General features: G+C 41.5%; 1 protein-coding gene across 4 annotated transcripts in view; it reads left to right on the plus strand.

The window, feature by feature from the left end:
- LOC129718981 (uncharacterized) overlaps window positions 1-18,079 on the plus strand; it is an 82,697-nt gene extending 64,618 nt beyond the window's left edge. For all 4 annotated transcript variants that reach the window (XM_055670301.1, XM_055670293.1, XM_055670287.1 and 1 more), the window contains 3 exons: window positions 15,861-16,492; window positions 16,587-17,052; window positions 17,114-18,079. In XM_055670301.1, the coding sequence (XP_055526276.1) occupies window positions 15,861-16,492; window positions 16,587-17,052; window positions 17,114-17,460 (1,445 nt within the window). In that variant the 3' untranslated portion in view covers window positions 17,461-18,079. The remainder of the gene's footprint in view (window positions 1-15,860; window positions 16,493-16,586; window positions 17,053-17,113) is intronic.
- Window positions 18,080-23,644: the final 5,565 nt, after the last annotated feature.

Genomic DNA, 23,644 nt, shown 5'->3' on the forward strand with positions numbered 1-23,644 from the left:
TAGACTGGATGGTGCGTCTGCAAGTTGAATTCTCGAAATTTATCGAGGATTTGTCGCAAGCTAAACATTTGGTCCGTCCTGGAACGTCCCTCTCGAAAACCGCATTGGTACTCGCCAACAAATGCAATGGCCTCAGTCTGTGGAACAGGATGCGTGAGAGAATTTTGTACACGGTATTGAGAAGAGTTATGCCCCGATAATTGCTACAGTCCAGGCGATGACCTTTTTTGTAGATCGGGCATATGAGACCCTCCAACCAGTCCAAGGGCAATTCTTCATCAGACCGGACTCTCAGCATGATCCGATGGATGGCACGATACAGCTGTTCGCTCCCGACTTTAAAGAGTTCGGCGGGAATGCCGCCCTTCCCAGCTGCCTTGCAGTTCCTCAGCTCTTTCACTGCTTTCTCCACCTCGTCCACGGATGGTGGATCCACAGCTTGACCATCATTCTCAATAGTCATCCTGGTCCTTTCGACTACACTGTTTTCCTCATCGTTAAATAGCACACTGAAGTGTTCCTTCCAACGCCTGGCCACCTCTGTTTTATCGGTTATCAGGTTCCCCTCCCTATCGTTGCATATGACAGGGGCTGACACGTTGCGATTCCTGATTCCGTTGACCTTCTTGTAGAAGCTCCTCGCATCGTGCCTGGAGAAGCAACCTTCCGCCTCCGCAAGAATACGCTCCCAACGCTGTCGTTTCTTCCGGCGATGGAGTCTCTTTTCAACGGCTCTAGCATCTCGATATCTACCCACGCTCTGACGAGTCACAGCCGTGGCCAACATGTGACCCCTGGCGCGGTTCTTCTCCTCCGTCACTCGCTGGCACTCAGCGTCAAATCACTCATTGAACGCAGCTGCCGCAGTTGTACCCAACACTTCTCACGCTGTAGTGCTGATCGAACTGTGGATGTGTCTCCACTGTTCATTCAGGTTCCCTTCAACTCTTTCCTCAATCCGTTCATCAACCTTCTGCGAGTACTCTTCAGCCACTCCTTCAGTTGACAGCCGCTGGATGTCCAACTGCATCCTCCTCGTTGCCTTGGATTTCAACACGTTGGACAGCCGGGCGCGGATTTTGGCTACTACGAGATAGTGATCCGAGTCAACGTTCGGTTCTCTGAACGACCTCACGTCTGTAACGTCTGAAAAGTGCCGTCCATCAATCAGAACGTGGTCAATTTGAGAGCAAAGCTCTCCATTCGGGTGCATCCAGGTGTACTTACGTATGTTCCGGGGTGCAAAATAAGTGCTACAGATAGCCATCCCCCTAGCTGCAGCGTAATTAACAAGCCTTAGGCCATTGTCGTTCGTAGTAGAGTGGAAGCTTTCCCTACCAGTTACGGGGCGGAAGAAGTCTTCCTGCCCGACCTGTGCATCGCATCTCAGATGACAATCTTTATATCGTGTCCTGGGCACTCATTGTATGTCTTTTCCAGGAGCTCATAGAACTCCTCCTTTTCGTCATCGGGTTTCTCGTTGGTCAGTGCGTACACATTTAAAGGGTGTCCACGATGAAATTGCTCTAACTTTTTAACCTTTAGGTAGAATTTAATGAAAATTTGGGTGAATTTAGTTCATAGTGCATTATTTACATCCTGCAAGTTTTAAAGTCCTGTGATCAAAACTCGCGGAAATGGAGTCGAAAGAACAGCTCGTGCGTGATAAAATCTTGCGCATTCATCACGAGAACAAGGATCTCTCGCATCGTTTCATCGCTAAAACGTTGGGAATCGCGAATTCCACGGTGTCGCGAGTGATTGAGCGGTTCGAGGAACGATTGACCACCGATCGGAAGCCCAGAAGTGAAGGAAAAAGTATTCCGCACAACACCAAAAATCACAACCGCGTAGTTGGGGCCTTCAACCGAAACCCGAACGCCTCCGTTCAGGATGTGGCTAAGAAGCTGCACCTAAGCCGAAGTTTTGTCCAGAAGGCCAAAACTAAGGCTGGGCTTCGAACGTTCAAGGTACAAAAGTCCCCTAATCGCGACGAGAAGCAGAACAAGTCCGCCAAAACCCGTGCCAGGAAGTTGTACCTCAACATGCTGACGAAAGTTGAATGCTGCATCATGGACGACGAAACATATGCGAAGGCCGACTTCAAACCGATCCCCGGCAACCTGTTCCTCACGGCCAAGGATAAGTTCAGGGTTCCGGAGCATGTCCGCACTCAGAAGATGTCCAGATTTGCGAAGAAATTCCTGGTTTGGCAAGCCATCTGCACGTGCGGGAAGCGGAGTGCACCTTTCGTGACCCAGGACACGATGAACGGACAGATGTACATGAAAGAGTGCCTCCAGAAGCGGATATGGCCTCATGCCACTACTCCAAGGACGTGTTGAAGTGGTATGCGGACAATAAGGTCAATTTCGTGCCGAAAATGTTCAACCCTTCCAACACTCCGGACTGGGCGATTATGAAGCAGCACCTTCTTAATCAACCTAAGGTAGTGAAGACAGTCGATGAACTGAAGAAAGTATGGGTTTACATGCAAAAAAACGGTTGATACACAGGTTGTGCGCAGTCTTAAGGCCGGGGTTAAGGCCAAGGTCCGGGCATTTGCATATGGACTGTAAATAAAATACGAGTAAAATGGTAAAATGAAGTTTAATAGTTATTTTTCAATCGAATTTTGCGAATCAATTTTGTGTGTGGCAATTTCATCGTGGACGCCCTTTATAAGGCTGTGGTTGAAAAATTTGCCCCTAATTCTCAACACGCATATACGGTCACTGATCGGCCTCCATCTAATGACACGCTTCATCTGTTTTCCAATTAGCACGAAACCGACTCCTCTTTCTGCTTTCACGCCGTCGCTATAGTAGATGTGGTACTTAAATGAAGTGTCCGCAAAAGGACCTACTGCCCGGAATTCGCGTTCTACCGATTTCGGCCACCGCACCTCTTGGATAGCTGCAACCTCCACATTCACCATCCGCAGCTCTCTAGCCCGTAGTGCTGGGATTTTTATACGGATATATTCGTGATCCGGTTATCCGAAGCTCGGATCAGGGATGTGTAAACGACTACTATTCGGATGTCCGAATATCCAGATACGGAGAATTGAATAGTCGGATATCCGGATATACTATCCGGATATCCGGATTTTTTTTCTTTCTTTTAAGCCCGTTTGAATAAAATGTAACGCGAAAAAAGGCTTTTTCCACAATCCCCCATCCCCTCGTAAGTATTTATTTACATAATAACATAATAACATCCGGATATCCGGATATCCGACCATCCGAAAATCCGGATATCCTGTCGGATAATATCCGGATATCCGGTTGACCCGGATTTTGGATATTTGTCGAATATCCGAGGTCGGATATCCGGATATTTTAATCCGGATAGTCCCAGCACTACTAGCCAGGATACTTGCGCGTGCCGGTTCGAGTAGAGTCCTTACATTCCAAGTACCGAGTTTCCAATTATCTTTGTCCTGTTTCGTTCGCCTAGGTCCATGCCAATTATTCTGTTCCGTATTTATACCTGGATTGTTCGTAGTATTTAATATTCGGTATGCTGCCTTACTAGGGCTGCGATACCTAGTCTCGCGACGGGACTGTCGTCTTTGATATAGCTGGCGAGGCACCGCGTTTCATGATTCGGCCGCCCGCTCCGGATCAGACGCTGTTCTACGCCGCCCCCAACATGGGGAAACAGCCGCGTACGTTCCCCTTTCCCAGTCAGCATACGACCAAAGTTTCCACCGGGGGTTGGTTACCCGATCTCCGCTCCCGGTCGGCACCACGTGGCGGTTGGGATAGGAGTTACTGGACAGAGGTGAATGGCCACAATAGGATCTCAAGTGTCACGTGTCCAACCATTCGCGAACCTGGTCTCAAGCTATGGCCCATTTTTATCGAGTTCATTGAGGAAGTTTTCCTCCTTTCATTCCAGAGAGTTCTTAATCAATCAATTTCAATTTTTCAATCTTGAAACTTTCTTTTTGTGTACATTCGTCAAGTTTCCAGATTTATGTCTTAATGTTGTACAATTTTGGTAAGTTACCATTATGAATCGAATATTTCCATGCCAAATGACCTGAAATAGAAAATGGTCCCAAATTGAGCTCAAAATCGCTGACAAGTACTGCAAAGGCTATAAAAAAAAGATAGAAAGGAAATGATCCCAAATCCACTCACGAACTGATCTAAAGATCTGGTTCTTCATAGTGAGCGGGTGATTTATTGCTCTTTTTTGAAGAGCGGTAGCTCAGCACTTACTCCAAGCCAAAAGCTGATGGCTGATTCTGTTGATCCAAGTAAAAGCTTTATATCCCTTCTACGAAGCCAGAACCGCGCGTGAAACTGCAATAGAACTCCCAGCTAGTGCTGATAAAAGTCATTTTCCCCAGCAAAATTCTTCGAAAATTACAACCAATCATTTTCAATTTTCACTTCCAATGATCGCAGCATTCTTTCAGATACACTAGATTTTCGTCCTAGTAACGTGCTATTATACTCAGATGAAATAGATCGCGCGCATCGTTCACGGTTACGGAATAAAATTTGACGACAAATCCAACCAAATGATCTTCACCTCAAAGCGAAAAAGAACAACAAACAGTCCACTCATCCAAAATGAACCTTACCGAAACACTTTTTCACTGACACTGACCGATGCCTTGACAATCTTCGTTAACTGATAAACTGATTTTGTTGTCTTGCTTCCATCGCATGAAATATAATGATGTGTTTTGACAGTTCACTTCCATGCAAAAAGCGGGAAGGGAGAACTCTAAAAGGATTGTAAAAAAATAACGTTTATGGATGCTTTTTTTCACTTTCACTCAAGAGTGTCAACAAATATCAACCCTGCTCCCAGCAACCAGCTGCCACCGGCTGTCTGCTCTCCTATGCATAGCTGCGAGAGCAAGAAAAAATGTTAATTTGTCACAGTTCACACACGATCACACAAACCGGCTAACAACGAGTTCGCACACGAATGGATGGCAAAAGTGGAACAAAAAAAAAGCGAAACAACTGGCTCACTGTTCTTTTGTATCTATTTGATGCGTAACGGTCCACTGCCGAATCCAGAGTACGCCTCCGCATCACTCGTGCTTGGGCTAGTCTCCTCCAATCGCCCCTAACAATCGCCGATCGGGTGTTCTCACCCACACCACACATCCAACGAGTACGAGGTAACGATCACGGACTTGCCGACCTCTTTCGGGTTCTCTGCTAAATAATAATTTCACTGGTTACTCCTCCGACATTCGTCTCACGCTGCCTGCCGTATAAGACTCCAAATCGAAATCTAATCTAGACTACCACATAATTGATCTACCACTTCTCCCACTCTGCTAGAACATTCCAAGTCAGGGGGTACAATTGATTTGAAAAAAAAATATATCACCAAGCGGAACGCGGACAAAAAAAGGTTGAGAACCGCTGGAGTAGATTTTAAGTTTCAGGTTTGCCCAGAAATTCTCGATGGGACGCAGCTGGGAGAAGTTGGGCGGGTTCGCCGACTTTTGTACCACATTGATATTCAGCCGCTCCATCTCCTCCAACGATCGCTTCAAGTAGTAGACCGACGCCAGATCTGGCCAGAACACTGCGTCTTCGTCCTTATGGTATTTCTTGATGAACGACGCAACTTCTGGCAGCCACTTCGTACTATGAATTTTCCCGTTCACGGCCAGCCCGGACCGAAAGAAGAGCGGATTTGACATCCCCTTCTCGTTAATTGTTAGCCACAGCAGCACCTTCTTGGGGTACTTGGTGAAAAAATTTCACCTCGGAGCTCACTACCTTCGTGGAGGGAGTAATATACGAAGCGCTTTGCCAGTCGTTACCGTTCCATCACTAACGCTACGTCGCGATTCGCCGGGAAAATCGACTTGACTAACTTCTAGCGAATTTCTTAATTCCACGGGGTTAGTGCCAACTTTCGGTTGGAATAAAAAAACCGATTTCGATCGACGATCTAAAACCTTGAGTTGATGTGCGTGAGACCATGTGCGATGTAAGCATAATGCTGTCAAAATACTTTTTCCGTATATCCGTACATTTATCAACTACAAACTACGTCGATGGCTTACTGAGAATTGTGATTAAAGCTCTTTCGAACTCGAAATCGGAATCCAAATCTAAATTCGACTCCATTAGTCAAATATCTTATAATACCAATATAGTTCGCTTACGTGAAATCATGAAGGCACATTGAAAATGACAGAAGCGCCGGTCACCTTTTCGACCGCTAGGAGCGCCACTTCTGATCTTGTTCTACAGGACATTTGAAAAAGAATCACTTTTGACAATAAAACTACCCAAATGGGTACACTGAGAAAAAAAAAATGCACATATTGTGAATTTTATAAAGAGAATAACGTTCGCTTATGTATAAGGCAGTAGATGTGTGACGTTTCACACGGTTGGTACGTTTGTTTGTGTTATTGTTTTTGCAACCTGAAACCCATAACAGAACCGAACACAAAATCTTAATGCCTGCAAAAAAATCAAGAGTGGTATTTTATTGTTGTATTAAGGATGGCTATTCTCGCGATACTGGAGCAATCGATTGGATATTTGTTTTTCGCGCTTCCCCGATCGGGGTTCTATCAAAGTAGCGACCTGAACTGTAATCAGCTGATCACAACTGTCTCGAGGACTTTCTTATTATCGTGGAGATAAGGCAATTGGTGCTTCTAATGACAAAACAGGTGACTAGTACATCTAATCTGTTCTACATGTCAAGTGAAAATAATTAATATTTGAAAAGGGGAACTCGAATGAGTAGATTCCAAATTTTGAGTATGGAAGATTTGCCATAAATGTTTTCTTGTTATTTTAAGAATTTCGAAATAAAAAAATATATCGTATTATTAGTTCACGCCAAGAAAAAAAGTGAAAGCTTAAAACAATAGTATACACTGGGGTTGCTTTTCACGCGGTTGGTTGTACCGCGTGTATTTCCCAGATGGTCGTAGGTTTGAGTCTCGGCTTGGGAGAGACTGTTAGTGTCAGTAGGATCGTAGCGCTAGCCCCGCAATTGTCCTGTACACTAGACCGTCGGCTGCGAAGTCTGTGTATGAAAAACAAAAGGTCAAGTTCCGAATCGGAATCTAGCACCAAGGCTTCGCTTTGCTTTGTACCGCATTTAAAAGATTAGATTCGATATATTTATACTAAACTTATTTGATACCGTTTACAAATAATCTTCAGAATTGAGTAAAAATAATCCAAAAAAAACATCAGCGACCCCAGTGTACATATATGTACATATATTCGCCATTGTGGAAACAAGGAATTTACAAGTGAAAGTTCCACACGATTATTAAAAAGTAAATATGGTCGAGATACAACCACATACTTAAGACATACGTAACACTGACAATTATTTGCTGGTACAAACATTTCAAACTAGTCGACAAAAAAAATTATTACTCCGCTCTACTGGAGCGCTAAAAAAATCTCTTAAGGAGCTATGAAAGTATATGCAGCAATCTTCGAGCACGCAGGAAAAAGCATGCAGGTATACTGTTCGCATAAAGTACTCAAAGTTCATTATTGAGGTTAAGAAAGTTCTAGTAATTTATTTCAAAACATTAGTTTAAGTATCTGACATTTAATGTTGAACCAAGTACAAACTAGCCATGTATTTTCTACTAATTGGTACAGAGCAGAAGATTGCGGGCTCGAATCTCAGTACAACCAGGTCATTCGTTGTTAAAGATAAACATATTATATAGATGATTCAACTAGAGACATTTTTGATGTAACCCTACACTAGCGCGTCGTCGTAGGTTTCTTCTTTTATCTTTTCTAGTCCGGAATCACGTACGCAATCTGCAATAAGTAATTTTTTCACATGATTTGTCATTTTTTGTGAATGTATGAAATTCGTTTCGTGTGTAAGAATATCGGTCACACGCTTACAGAAATGCAACAACAATGCACAGTGGTACAGTAAGGAAATTTGGGTGGACATGAGGTTTTCGATGCGATTTTTTGATTTAAGAGTCACAGTTTCTTCGAAGTTGTTTCTTATAGCTAGTCCTTTATTTATGTGCAAATGACAATTAAGGTGGTCCTAAAATCGGCGAAATAAAAAAATAACTTTTTTATTTGCAGAAAAAACTGTATACAATCTTCGGCACAATTGTAAATTAACTAATTTCAGCAACAAAACGAACTCTTTTATAGCTATTTAATTGACTGAAATAGAGCAGTTTTACGTGACTGTCTGTGGGTGGGTTCCGAAAAAACAGTTTTTCGGCTCTATTTTTTCAGCTCAAATTTAATAACAGAGTATTCTTCGGATGACCTCAAGAGCTTAAAAATATGTTTTTATTGACGTTTTATTGAAAAAAAAAAAAAAAAACTATTCACCTATAAAACATAACGAGAATATTTTTCCGTCAAAAGTTGCGTATTTTTTGTTCTTAAGGTTAACCGAAGAAAACTTTATTACATTTGAACTGAAAAAATAAAGCAAAAATTCAATTTTTTTGGAACCTTAGGTCAGCTACGTCAAATTGCTCTTAATCGGTGAATTCAATAGCTACAAAATAGAACAAAATTGACGAAGTTGCTTATAATTAGTTGATTTACAATTTTGCCGAAGAATATATACAATTATTTCTACAAATAAAAAAGTTAGTTTATTTTATTTCGTTGATTTTAGGGCCACCCTAATTTTCATTGGCACATAAATAAAGTACTAAGTATAAGAAACAACTTCTTAAATGAAATTATTGGTTTAAAACCACAAAAGCTCATGTCCGCCTAAATTGCGTTACTCTACCACTGTGCAATGAGTTTAGTTACCTTTTTCACCACAAAAGGGGGTGTTCCCTATGCGTCTTTTCGAAATTATATGGGAAATTCGGGAGTGAACTATATTGGTATTATAAGATATTTGCCATTAGTTCCATAACAAACACATTTGCTGCAGCAATTATTTCTCGTTTGCGTTTCATGATTTCACAGAGCGATAAATCACGTTTTTCTTTTGTATTCAGCATCGCCCGCGTGTTTTGATCGTTTTGACAGATACGATGTAATAGTATTGGTGAACCCACTAGCAAAACTGACAAAAGTTTTAGTGCAAATCTGTCTGTTTTGCAGGCGCTTCCAGGTCAAAACCGGGTCGAAATCGAACGAATAAAGAAGAGTTTTGACAGCAGTTAGTGCGCTTCCAGGTCAAAACGAGCTGGTGTGTTAAAGGAATTCGCTATTATTCTGCTGCTGCCGCTGCGTCATTGCTTGCAGCTCCGAAACCAGTAATTGGGGTCAGTGCGTCTTGAACTGTCCTACAGATCAGACGTTTTTTCGGTTGCTTGTGGACTGGTCTTGACTGCCTATAGCTTCAAAGTTTGTGTTTTGTCAGTGTGTCTTTTAAAGATTACCTGAAAGTTATTTCCCATCAGTCTTTCTCAAGACTACCTACTTTTGAATTTAACATTTGTTTTAACTTTTTTCGTATCACCTGAAATGGCTGGACGGAAAAAGAAACCTCGCATCGCTGCGGGGAGGAAAAGAGAGGCATCTCTTTCTGACACTACGAGTGTCTGTAGTGACAATCCTTTTGATATTTTGCCTGAGCAAGAAGCTGGTGAAATGGAAGTTATTAATAATGAAACTATACAAAATATAAAATCTTTAAAAAAGGAGAAAGTTCCACCTATTGTGGTAACTAGTTCTTCTGAATTTAATATATTCAAAAAGGAACTTTCAACGTTTGTTTCTGACGTTAAAGTTACCTATCAAATTGGCCGTAGAGGTGAATGCCGCTTACTAGCCGACTCAGTAAAGGGTCGTGATCGTCTTGTTCAGTATTTAACTAACAAGATGTACAATTTTTTTACATATGACACCAAGAACGCCAAGCCGTTCAAAGTTGTCTTGAAAGGTCTCACCAACGATCAAACCGTTGATGAGATCAAACTTACTTTAACAGAATTACTTGGCATAGCCCCTACCCAAGTTATTCTAATGAAACAAAAATCACGAGGCGAAAACAGTCAGAGAACTGGAATTTCCCTTGTTAATTATTTAATTCCTTTTAACCGCAATGAGGTTAACAACTTAAAATTTTTTGGAAAAGCACATGCTTTGTATAATGTGCGTGTAAAGTGGGAAATTTACAGGAAGTATGGCGGAGGTGAAAAGCATATCACCCAATGCCGTACTTGCCAACGTTATGGCCATGGTTCCAAATTCTGTAACATGGACCAAAAATGTCTTAATTGTGGAGACTCTTCTCACAAAAAGGACACATGTCCTGTGAAAGAGGGTAAAAATTTTCGCTGTGCGAATTGTAACGGCAACCATATGTCAAATTTTTATCAATGCCCAGTCCGTTTAGCAATTGTTAAGGCAAGGCAAGGTAAACAAAATTCAGTTTCTCAATTAAAACCAACTTCAAAACAAAATTCTCCAAGCGTACCAGTGACGCATAGTTTACCTACTCCTTTGCATACCCGTTTAACTTATGCACAGGTTACAGGTAGTTCGAACATTATACCGCCTAGTGTTGGTAGTTCGAAAATGACCGTTTATATGGGTAAGCAAAACACGCTAGAAAATAATTGTACACCTATTACTCCAGCTAATATTGCTACCGAAAATATTTTTTCTAATGTCAACTGCCTGGGGCCTATTACGGCAGGTAAACTTTCTTTTTTGCAACAGGCAATGTTCGATCTTATGAACGCCATGTTGCAGCCAAAATCAATGTTTGAAGCCATTCAAATAGGCACAAATTTTACTATTAAAATTGTTTCTAATTTAAAATTTAGCAATGATTTTAAATAAAACAGTTAAAATATTAAATTGGAATGCTCGCTCATTGAAGGCCAATGAGAATAAGCTTTTTAATATTTTAACAGTAAATAATGTGCATATTGCAATTATTACTGAGACATTTTTGAAACCTAACATAAAATTAAAATATGATCCCAATTGCGTGGTTCATAGATATGATAGGATTCAGGGTTCCGGCGGTGGAGTTGCAATTGTTATTCATCGCCGAATCAAACATCGTGCTCTTCCCCATCTTGAGACGAAAGTTATTGAAACTTTGGGAATTGAATTTCAAACTGAACTTGGGATTTTATTTATTGCCGCAGCATACCATTTCAATGCACACGCGAGCTCAAAAATTATTTTAAAGGTGATTTACAAAAACTCACCAGTAATCGTTCGAAATTTTTCATAATCGGCGATTTTAACGCTAAACATCGTTCATGGAATAATTCTCAAAGTAATTCCAATGGCAAAATTTTATTCAATGATTGTTCTTCAGGATACTATTCTATTTTGTCTCCGAATAGTCCTACATGCTTTTCTTCTGTAAGAAACCCTTCAACAATTGATTTGGTGCTTACAGATCAAAGTCATGTATGTAGTGATTTGAGCACACATGCTGACTTTGATTCTGACCATCTTGCAATAACTTTTTCTTTATCACATAAATCAGTTTTAAACCCTATGAGCTCTGTTTTTAATTATAACAAGGCTAATTGGGAAAGTTACAAAACTCATATTGAGAGAAATTTCAATAATGAGCTTGATTTGCAAAACGAAGTGAATATTGATTCCGCTTTGGAAGCATTAAAATGTGCAATTGTTGATGCCAGGAATTATTCTGTTCCAAAGGCTCAAGTGAAATTTGATTCATCAATAATTGACGAAAATCTTCAACTTCTAATTCGTTTGAAAAATGTCCGCAGACGTCAATATCAACGTTCTCGTGACCCTGTTTTTAAAACTATTTATAAAGATTTACAGAAAGAGATTAAGCATAGATTTACTCTTCTGAGAAATCAAAATTTTGAGACTAAAGTTGAAAAATTGAAACCATATTCAAAACCATTTTGGAAGCTGTCGAAGATTCTTGAGAAACCTTCAAAGCCTATTCCAGTTTTAAAAGATGGTGAACGTTTTCTTGTATCCAATGAACAAAAGGCTCAAAGACTTGCTCAGCAGTTTGAGAGTGTTCATAACTCAAATTTGAATTTTGTGAGTCCAATTGAAAATGAAGTCACACGTCAATTTGATTTAATTTCTTCCCAGATTTTTTTACCTGCAGAAATAATTGAAACTAACTTGAATGAGATTAAATCAATTATTAAAAATTTCAAAAATATGAAAGCACCTGGTGACGATGGAATCATTAATATACTAATCAAACATCTCCCTGAGAGCACAATGGAATTTTTAGTGAAAATTTTCAATTGCTGCTTCAAAATTGCATATTTTCCCAAATTATGGAAAAATGCAAAAATTACTTCCATTTTGAAACCGGATAAGAACCCAGCTGAAGTTTCAAGTTATCGACCAATCAGTTTGCTTTCTTCAATAAGTAAACTGTTTGAGAGAATTATTCTTAACAGAATGATGTCACACATCAACGAAAATTCAATTTTTGCAGATGAACAGTTTGGTTTTCGCCATGGGCATTCCACTACTCATCAATTGCTCAGAGTTACTAATATGATACGAGCTAACAAATCTGAAGGTTATTCCACTGGAGCTGCTCTTTTAGACATAGAAAAAGCATTCGACAGTGTTTGGCATAAAGGTTTGATTGCGAAATTGCAAACTTTTAATTTTCCAATTTTCCTAATCAAAATTTTAAAAAATTATCTTACTGATCGAACTCTGCAGGTTGTCTATCAGAATTCAAAATCTGATAGATTTCCTGTCAGAGCAGGTGTACCTCAAGGTTCAGTCTTGGGTCCAGTCCTGTACAACATATTCACTTCAGATCTTCCTGATTTGCCTCCAGTCTTCGTGTCATATGCAGTCGATTGCAGAAAAGTTTAGATATTTTTTCTTCCTACTTGCAAAAGTGGAAAATCTCTCCCAATGCTTCTAAAACTCAAATGATAATTTTTCCGCATAAGCCTAGGGCTTCTTTCCTCAAGCCAAACAATAATCACGTTGTCAAGATGAATGGGGTTATTTTAAGTCCGACAAGGTTAAGTACTTGGGACTAATTTATGATAAAAAACTTATTTTCAAAGAGCACATTGACAGTATACAAGCCAAGTGCATCAAATATACGAGATGTTTATATCCTCTTATAACAGGAATTCTAAACTTTGTTTAAAGAACAAACTTTTGATTTACAAACAAATTTTTAGACCAGCAATGCTTTATGCTGTACCGATCTGGTCAAGTTGCTGTTCAACAAGTAAGAAAACGCTCCAAAGGATTCAGAATAAAATTCTCAAAATGATTTTGAAGCGTCCTCCTTGGTTTGGTACACTCGAATTACATAGACTTACTGGTGTTGAACCATTAGAAGCTATGTCAAATAAAATTATTAACAATTTTCGACAAAAATCGTTGCAATCCTCAATTGCTACGATAAGCTCTCTTTGTAGCCAATAAGTTAGCAATTAAGTTAGTTGTAAGTTTACTTCCCCTTTTCTGACAAGTAGGTTTAAATCCCTACGAATGATAAGTCCTAATTGCGAAAGCAAACAAATCCTAACAATTAAAATTACAAATTTCTAACAGTGTTGAGAAGTCACCATTTGTGATTGGATCATAAATACTTAAGCTACTAACAAACCCCCCCTTAAAAAAAAAAAAAAAAAAAAAAAAAAAAAAAACAGTAAATGGGACTGCAGCTTCTTGCCATGTATGTCCATGTTCGCCAGGTACTTTTTCTTTGTCTTCCCGCATGCACCAACCTCCTGGCCAAGCGCACGCAGTGATGTATCCACTTTTCCCTCGGTCTTCCTCATCAGCATCCTTTGGAGCTTCTTGTTGCTCAGGGTCGTTGGCCGTCCGGATCCGGGTTTTCTTTCGATGCTCTGATTGTTTTCCAATAGTGTCAAGATGTTGTGGATGCCGGAACGGGCGTATCCCGTGTCTGCAAAATGCCACACGATGTCCGTTTTTGAAGCGGCGGACACCACGGTTAGAGTTCGACTATTCTATCAGTCAAGTTTTTTTCTGCCGACTCATGGGTTGCTATAATTGATGCTGCATGGGTAGTTTCGCCTGTGCGTGAGAAGGGAAAAAGTTGTCCATCCGTTTTTGAGATATTTTGAAATCATCCGGACGAACACATACGATTCGCATAGATTCTCTAGGATTCCTCTCATTGGATTCGTGAGCGTCCTTGAGAAGGATTCCTGAAAAAAGAATCCTCAGGAATGCCCTGTATATGGCTCTAGGGTTCTTGATTAAGAAACCTGAGTGGGAATCCTCCGGATCGTGCTTGCGATTCCTTTCACGCTTCCGTCACCGAGTTGAAGGTATCCTGGGGATTCTTACTCAGGATTCTCTGCGTGTTATTAAGGGTAAGAAGAGAAATTTTATTTTTTTTATGAAAATTTTGTTGTGATTCTCCAAACAGAGGTTTGTTGAGAAGTACGGTAAATATACCATATTTAGTTCTTTGACAGCATAGTGAACGAAAACGGTTATATACTGTTTTAGATTAAGTAACGAAAGGTTGCACCGAGTGTCTGTATGTCTGTGGGCATGCAGTATTGTGACTATACCGAATTTTGGGCTGCTGCACGATTGAGCTGGAATTGTTGGAATAGAGCTCCGATGTGCAAGTTTTTGTTTAAACTTGAATAATGAAGGTTCACTACCGTAAAAATACATTTAAACATAACAAAAACCAGAAATCAGTTTTTCGAGAAACGATAACGGATTCGCGCTATTTGAAAGCGAGGAGTCAAATTGACGCAGACTATCTTTTTAGGGTTAAACAGCATGTGCGAATGCACGGTAAGCGGTATAGCTAATGCCAGCAGGAAAACACTTCATCTTATACGGTTTTCTTTACTATTCTCTCCCCAACATTCTTCCGCACTCATCCCTACTATAACGTATTCCTTTTAGAGTGAGTAACGCGAGCGCGTCAGATTACTGATAGTCATTGCTTTCTCTCAACCTCAACCCTCCTTCTCATCAATACTCTCAAAATCCAGATTTTTTCCCAAGAGCATTTTATGAGCTTAGAATTATCATGATCATTGCATAGCAGATTGCAAGTGCTGTTTTTGAAACAGAATTTAGGAAAAAAAATTTTTTTGATACAAAAAACTAACTTTATATGAAAGTGTTCAATCGGCATCCTAATATATCAATAGGTTTCTGATCGTTTCCAGAGGAAAAAAACTGACAATTAAAACAGTCAGTGGTTTTCTTCGGCAGTTTTTCTGCAGCAATCTTATGCAGAAGGGGGCCGAAGAAACCCACTGACGAAGACGTTCGATATCCTATTATTTCATCTTCGAAAATAAAAAATACACAAAATTTTTATCAGAATCAGGTTTGTCAAATAAATTTAAATCACAACTTTCGAAATTTTAACCGCTATTGATTGTCTTTCGAGATATTTTAGTACCTTGAAACATTTTTGAGCCATTTTAGACACACATGTTCATCCATATCTGACTCAAAAAAAAAAAAAAAATAGCTTTTTAAGCCTGTTTTCTGTGGCTATGTGTTACTTTTCCAATAATCTATGGAAGTTGCACGTTATCTGGCTATCATATAAAAGAACATCGTTTTAAGTATGTCTTCTAATTTCCATAGCATTTTGGCATAAACATTTTATTATGTTGTTTTGGCAAGTTCTGCCAGCTCCAACTGACTTTTATTTCCTTATGCGTTTTTGTTAACTTTAACGACTTTTTCATACTTTTTGATGTCATTCTGATAAGCTTTTTGCTGTCGTTTTTACGCTCATCATGAACATTGTCGGTTCTTGACCTTCTAAATTTAATTTTATTATTTTTCATACTCGATCTTTGAACAGTTTTACAATTGTTTCCCCATTAAAACACACAATCGCAATGTTTGTTAACAATCTGCCGAATACATAAACAAAGTAAATTTTAACGTCATTCACTCCCGTTCCTCTCCCCGCAGGTATTGGCGTTGGATTGGCCACGTCAGCCGCCTTCGTAGCGCTGAACCACTATTTCGCCCGCAAGCGGGGCCAAGCGGTGGGTCTATCGATGGCCGGTACGGCACTCGGTATGCTGATAATGCCCCAGCTGGTGCGTTATCTGCTCGAAACATACGACTTCCGGGGGGCCGTTCTACTGCTCAGTGGTCTGGCGTTGCATGCCGCCGTCGGAGCGACCCTGTTGCAGCCTATCAAGTGGCACCTGGTCGAGGAGGAAGTTGACGTCGAGATGGTAGAGTTGGAGGCTCCGCAGATGGGCATTATTCTGGAACAGGAGGACGATGGCGATAATGATAGTCTGCCGGAGATTAAAACGCTGCTGTTTCCCAGGCGGGACAGAAAGCTTTCGGAGAATGCAGCATCGCCGCAGCCGAATGCAATGCCGAGGAGGCCAACGTTTCCGAGGATCAGTTCCAGCGTTAGTGTGCAGAATGGGGTAGGACTGGGTATGAGAACGAGGCCTTCGTTTCCACGGATAACATCGACCGCCAGCATGAGCTTGGCATTGAGAAAACGGCGCGAATCTGTTGTTTCGCAGCTTTCGACTATGGACTTTACCGGTAGTGGGAGCTGTATGCACATTCATGTTGATGTGAGTATTTTAGTTCGGTTTTCACTATTTGCCGCAGTGTGGCGACCGAAAGTTGGAGCGTTAAAGTTTAATCGATTTTGCTCTTCTCTCTTAGACAGGCGACGTCGATGCGGAGGACGTCGATTATCAGATCATCCGGCGGGTGAACACGCACGTGGGAGTTTCAACGATGAATTCTTTCGCGCGCGTTCCACGAGCGCCTAAACGAATCGAAACCGTCAAATCGGAGCTGGGGCTGGAGATGATCAAACCGAAGGTGTCTTTTTTGCAGCGCTTTACCGCCCTGATGGACGTCGGACTGCTGCGTGATCTGACCTATTTGAACATTCTTTTTGGGCTTTCGATTTTTTACGTTGCCGAGATGAACTTCAAGATGGTGACACCGTTCTTTTTGGCCAGCCTGGGCTTCAATAAGAGTGAAACGGCGTTCTTCCTTTCGGTGTCAGCCCTGACGGACATTGCGGCGCGTGTTATCGTGCCACCGATCGGGGACAAGTTGAGAATTCGGAAGCGTCTGTTGTTTATGGTTTCGTTGGTTTTCGTGGCCATAACACGGTCCGGTAAGTTCTGGTGCTTTGGTAAGATTTTTCACCACAAAATTAACGGAATTGTCTTCTACAGTCGTTGCCGAACAGCGAGGCTACACGGAACTGATGGTGTGGCTCTCGATTACCGGTTTCTTCCGTGGGATTGCGTTGGCCAATTTCACTCTGTGCGTGTCGGAGTACTCATCGCTGGAGAAGCTACCGGCTGCCTTCGGGTGGCACATGGTCGGCAAGGGTGTGTTTGTGATCGCGTTTGGGCCCCTGATCGGAGCCATCCGGGATTGGACCGACAGTTTTCCGATCTGCATTCACGCTCAATCGGTGTGCATCTTTATGTGTGTGTTTGCCTGGCTGGTTGAGTTTGCAGTGAAGCGACTGCGCACCAAGAAAGTGGTGGAAGCGAATCCGAGCGTTGCTGCGTAGGAACTGGCCAATCCAGTCGATATTTTCGGGCAGGCTCGTAATTATATTATGTACGAGGAATCAAATTTGTCCTGTAGGTAGTGTGACCCTTACGGTTATCATGTAAGCATAAGACTGCGATATATATATTTAGAGTCGTGTTTTTAAATGGAATAAACTGAACGCCGATATTGGAGAACAATTTTGATTAGTTGTTAGTACTTACTTAAAACATTTCGTAGGATTTCTTAATTTTGTGTCATTTAGCAGTCACACCACTAGGTTTAGCACAGTACATAAATAAATTAGTTACATGCACCTTATCTTAATATTTCTTCGGCTTAGTTAAGTTTCAAGTATCAGCACACAGTATTAGGACGAAAAATGATGATTAGCTTAGTGAATGAGCTGTGAGTTTGCCTTTATTTTAGCTGTGCCTTCGCGCAACCGATGAAATGTTGAGCCTTATAGAGTTCAAGCTCGAATTGGAGAAAGTATGAAAGACAGTCGGCTGGAGTCGAATTTTACTACAAAGTTTACAGATAAATTAAGTAGAAAGTAGAATTGTTCGATCGTTCGTCTAGGCCATAGGGTAAATAAATTGTGCTGGGAGAATCTCGATTATTCTCAAAAACCTAAACCTGGAATTCGCAAATAAAAAAAATATGATGAAAGAAAATAACATGAGTCATTACGGAAGGCCGAACATCATTCTACCAAGACCGTCCAATGCAGTAAAATGTCAAGTCTGCCATCGCCTTTAACAGTCTCACTGTCAACCAGCTTAAAATGCTTAAAATGACTCGCTTGGTTTAGTTCCCGATCGAACCATCGGTTCTAATGAACCAAACTCACTGAACTATAAATACGTCGAGAGACTCGGAATCGGTTAGCAGAGGATCCAACTTCGACTACCACTGGGAAGTGGTCCGTGGGCTGAGTTCTTGGTGAACAACCGGGTCGGTGATGTTGCCCATATTGGAGATGAACAGGTCGATGGTTGCGTGTACTCCGGATCTGCTCAACCGGGTGGGAGCGGCCGGACCTAGGATGTTGTAGTGATGTCGCTTCTTAGGTTCGTTGCCGAACCGTCCCTTACATAGACTTGTTTGGGATAGTAGGCTGCGATGATGGTAATGGGACCGACTCCAGTGGTCACTTCCAATCCCACGGCCTCGATGACCTTAAGTTGAAAACTCGGTAGCATATGACAGCTTATTTCACGCCGAAGAGCAATAGCCACATTTCCTCCAGAAGAATATGCTCGATCCGGCCGTACAAATCGGAAATCGGGAAGAAAGATGTTCACCTCAGGTTTGAGATGCGTCTCCGTGATAATAGCAATGTCTATTTTGTGTACGTTGAGGAAGTTCCTGATGGAGCAAGCGTTCCAGTTAGCAATCTTGATGATTTCTCGGTCCATATTTGGAAGCGATCATCACCACAGATTGCAGTTGTTCAGCTCTACTTTTGCAAGTGTGAAAAGTGTTGATGCATTCCACGACCAGTGAAACGTATTTGTCCATGGTGAGCATGGGTTCGTTGTCAGTTGTGCCAGTTGCAGCTTGGGAGAAAGTCATTGCGGACGAGTTTCCTTGTAGACCTGGTGGGGGTGAACGGCTACCGGATCACGTTGCTTCAGCATACGTAGAGGCAGCTGTGACTGGTTTGGTGGTTGGATTCAGCGGTAGAAGGGCGAGCAAAGGTATGGGTTGCCGGGAGCCAATGACAAGGAACTCCTTTGTCTTGTTTGGAGAGGGTTTTGATTTACCCATATCAGGGTTCACCGTAGCGTCGGTTTCCAACGCGAACACAGAAACTTACGAACGAACGCACAAAGCGAACGGAGCGAAAATAAAATACTGTATACTGCTCAACAAGTTAGCAGAGAATCATGAGCAGTTTCAGCTGGAACAGGCTCCTATAACTATAGGCCTAGTAGCAAATTTCAAATTAATAGATCTATAATTCTGTCGACCGTGCTTGGGAAGCAATCATAAAACGACCAATCAGAGGTCGAATTTTTCATTTTGACAATACTCGACAATTTTCAATAGTACAAAAGTTCGAATAATAAAACTACAATTTTCTGCATTCGGGAGGAACCTTAAAAGATTTTTCAATCTATTGCTGCGAGAACGAAGGAAGTCCATCGAAAATTAACCGATTTATTAGCATTTGAAATTGGAAATATTTTTCACTTTTTCCGGTTTTAGATTTTCATTTTACATCTCTATGTAGCCGATTACGTAGCCGAACTTCCTGGGAGGCGTAGTTCTACGTCAGAACCTTATTATTTGCGATATGCTAAAACATTGGAATTCTCTACAACCTAAACTGTATTCCTGGTAAGTTGGCTTTCTAGTTTCTGCAGAATATCGATTTCGAATGTGATCCACAAAAAGCTGAAGTTTAGTCCAAACTTTTGTATGGGATTGGCCTAGTGTGCCTCCGTATAAACGAAGTTGTAGCAACACTGGGTGGCTTATCTATTCTTATCGCAAAATTATCGGCTACGCGAATAGAAGCAGGGATTCCTTTAGTATGGTACCGGTGTTTGTTGTGATAGTCACGTGAAAACACTGTCGGTTATCAAAAACTTTTCGGAATGACCTTAGAAGAGGTGGCAAAAGCGATTCGGGCCAATCGGCATCCGCTGGCGGAACAATTGCTGACTAAGGAATGGAACCGGTTAGCTCCGGAGAATCCGAAAGATCCATACGAACTATTTTATCGTGTGATTAGAAGTGGATTAGTAGAGGTGTTGAAGTTACTCCAGGAAATGAAACTCTTCAGCGAATGGGATGTCTTTCGCTATGGTTCCAGTGTGATGAACGAATTGAGTGTGAAGAATGTATCAATTTGTTGTCGAATGGAGATGTACGTGTTATCGGCGTATGGTTTTCGCAATTTGTGCGGTGATCTGGATTGTGAAAAACCAACCAACTATTGGGAGAATTCTGTAAGCAAAGTAAAGAAAAATTTTCGCAAACTTCGCCAACGCAAACAGTGGTACCATTATTTGGATGTGGATGATGAAGTTATATTTCAACTGCGGATGATTCATAACCATTTGTACTTTATCAAGGACCATGCACTAATGAAACCGTTGCCATTGAGGGAAATGATTTTTTGCTTGGCTATTTTCTCGCACGTCTGCCGGAGGGAACCACATAGTGACATGTACGCTACTGTCGTCAATAAACGCAACATTATGCAGTATTTGAGAGTTCTTGTATCACGACTTGTGGCAATCAAAGAGGGAGCGAACAAAAAATCGAAGCAAAACCATATGATTAAGCGACTGATAAAAACGTACCGCAAAACAAAGACGATACATTCGATTTTCAGAGTTATACAAAGTGCGAAAATATATGAAGAGTTTGATCCTCGCAATCACGCGACCACAGCGGTTGCGTCCATGAAACGGTTTTCGCAAATTTTGGGAGAAGGCATTAAAAACACTACCGACACTCCAAACTTTTCGGCCAAACTGTGTGAAATTCTACCAAATATGCTAACTAGTAGCGTGGACTTGAATTCACGATACCGCAACAAGTCGACTCACGGGTTTCCACTTTCTCAGCTGTACGTCCGAGAGGTGGAACAGTTTTTTTTTGTACAGCAAAATGTTCGGGTATCTCAAAACTGTGATGAATGCGTTTTTAATTTTTTGGATCTATATCTTGAACGACTGCATGATGCAGTTTTATGGAACAATGAGACGTTGTCGAACGGTTCAGGATATGCAAGCTTTTGTGAGATATGCCGGAAGCAGTCAAATCTTGAGTCTCCACCAGAAAGCCGCCCAGGATGTCATAATGTATCTTCGCAAATTGCAGCAAATTTCAAACCGAACAGGTGGTAAGACTGCCGCCTCCGAGTATGTCGAAAAAATAAAGCTGATAGAATCTTTGAAGCAACTGACGGCTCCTAAGTTTGCGGTTCCCATCCAAATAGCGGCCTTTGGTGATGCCCCGATCGAAGCGATCCACAGACTGCTAAATTTCAAGTTCACCGTAGGATCCACCAAGGTTCAGTATAATAAAATTTCCTTCGATTGGGAAGAGCCCACCAGGTTGACCTATAGTCCAGAAGAGCATGGAATGGCGCAATTTTTGGTTCAATACAATCTTGATGAATCGAAACGGTGTAACTATCGGGAAAAGAGCCAATCAATTTTCAACTGTTTCGCTAGCAGCTCGCATTTGGATGATGAAGTGCACAGAGAACTGGAGGAAAAGTTACATGATGCATTGTCCCAAGGGTATTATCAAAATATTTTCGCCTTAGACTGTAAGGCTAAAGCCATTAGCGATTCGTTGAAATCGGCGCTTGTAGGGTCTAAGGAATGTAAAGAGTTTAAACAGCGAGATCGAGAATCGAAACAGCAAGCCCGAGAGTTCAAGCAGCGCAATCAAGCATTTAAACATAACCTAGAAGTGATGAGTAAGATTGACAAGCAAGAATTGACAGAAGTTTTCATGAAAGTTATTCATAGCGTAAGGAGTGCTTTTGCTGAATGTCGTTGTGACACGGTTGAGAGCTTCACGAGAAACGTCGATAAGATGCCACTAAAGATAAAACTGGCCATCGAATATTGGCAACTTCAAGCCATGGAAATACTGGAAGCTAGCGGTTACTTTGGTGATAACTTTGCGCTTCTCACGAAATCCGTTCCGCTAATTTGGGGAAAATCCTATCGCAACTACTTGGCGCACGATTCCCTCTCGTACGATTTACTGACAGGCTCCTGTTTGCCGAAGGCTCTCGTGAATGGGTTCGTACTAGCGCGGCATTCGGATGAGTTGAATATTTTTGTGAGATGCTCAAAGTTTAGTTTGTCTGCGTTAAGCGAGGTGGAGAACGACGCTTGTCACTGGTTAACGGGACAAAAAAAACTACTCAATGCCACTATGCAACGCAATCATTCCTTCTTTGCAGAATGCTTGCAGGATAGAGCCGATTTTCAGGGACGATATTTCGGGTCACTCGGGTTTTGCGAGCAACTGAACTATTATTCTATTCCAGAAATAGCAGCTCATGTAGGAGTAGACGCGGATGAGCTTAAACTAGACCTGATCTCGTTGGAGGAAGTTGACTCCCAGAAAATTGCTCATTTATTTTCGTTCAACAAGCTGGCATCTGAGCTTAATATGCGCCGATTCAACAAATCTTTTTCCGTTCGCAAAGCAATACAGGCATTCGAAGAGCGCCAACCTCAGCTGGTTGCTCCTTGTATTGGTGCCTTGCTTTCACATTTACAGGAGACTGGGCAGAAACCTTTGATGAATGCTTTGCTTCGTCAATACACCGGACGCTTTGCCGAGGTGCTGCTTCTCATCTGTACCGAATGCGGTCATTCCAGTGAAAGATATTTGAATGCAATCGACGGTCCTTCTAATTTCATCCTCATCGAACTGAGCGAAAGAGATTTAGATCATTTGATTTCTGCAACTAAGCCAGTCTTAAAAGGTTTCCTTACCAGTGTCGTAGGAGTTAATGACAATAAAACGTTCGAGTATATCATGCGAGAGTGCTACAACACCAATCGTTCCAAGCTTCTTGAGTCAGATTTGTCGGCAGCGCTGAAGAATTCCTGTTCCTATGGCCGGTTAAGGATGGTACGCACCTTGATAGATTTGGGAATATGTCGGAAAGATCCAGCTTTACTGTCCGAAGCGCTCTGCTTAGCTCTGCAGGAACATCGTGCTGAGATCACCCAGCTTTTGACTGATTGCGGAGCGAATCCCTGAGGTGACGAAATGTTGCCGGTTTGTATAGGCATTGTTGAGCATAACTTCAGACTGATTCGGAAGGTGCTCATCAAATCTTTTCCTTACAACTTCCACAAACAAGTTGCCTGTTTGAGTGCAGAACATGGTTCGGAACGGTTTATGCGTTTTGTACTGACGACAGGGATAGACATTTGGCAATGCGGTGGGATTCTTAATGCTGCATTGAGTAACAAACGCCCGGAAATGTTTGATCTCCTGAGGGAATTGATCATCAAACCAGTTGGAAATCGCTTCGAGTACGAAGTAATGCGCACATGGACGAGACTTGTGAATGATTTGAGAATTCTGGCTTATTTATTAACTGATCCCTACCTTGTTGTTGGTTGTGTTAGCCAAAATCTGCCTTGTACCAGTGAAATTCTAGATCAGATATCAAACCTCCTGGCGCTGGATGAAACTTCTCGATA

The sequence above is a fragment of the Wyeomyia smithii genome, chromosome 1, assembly GCF_029784165.1.
Source record: "Wyeomyia smithii strain HCP4-BCI-WySm-NY-G18 chromosome 1, ASM2978416v1, whole genome shotgun sequence".
Lineage (NCBI taxonomy): Eukaryota > Metazoa > Arthropoda > Insecta > Diptera > Culicidae > Wyeomyia > Wyeomyia smithii.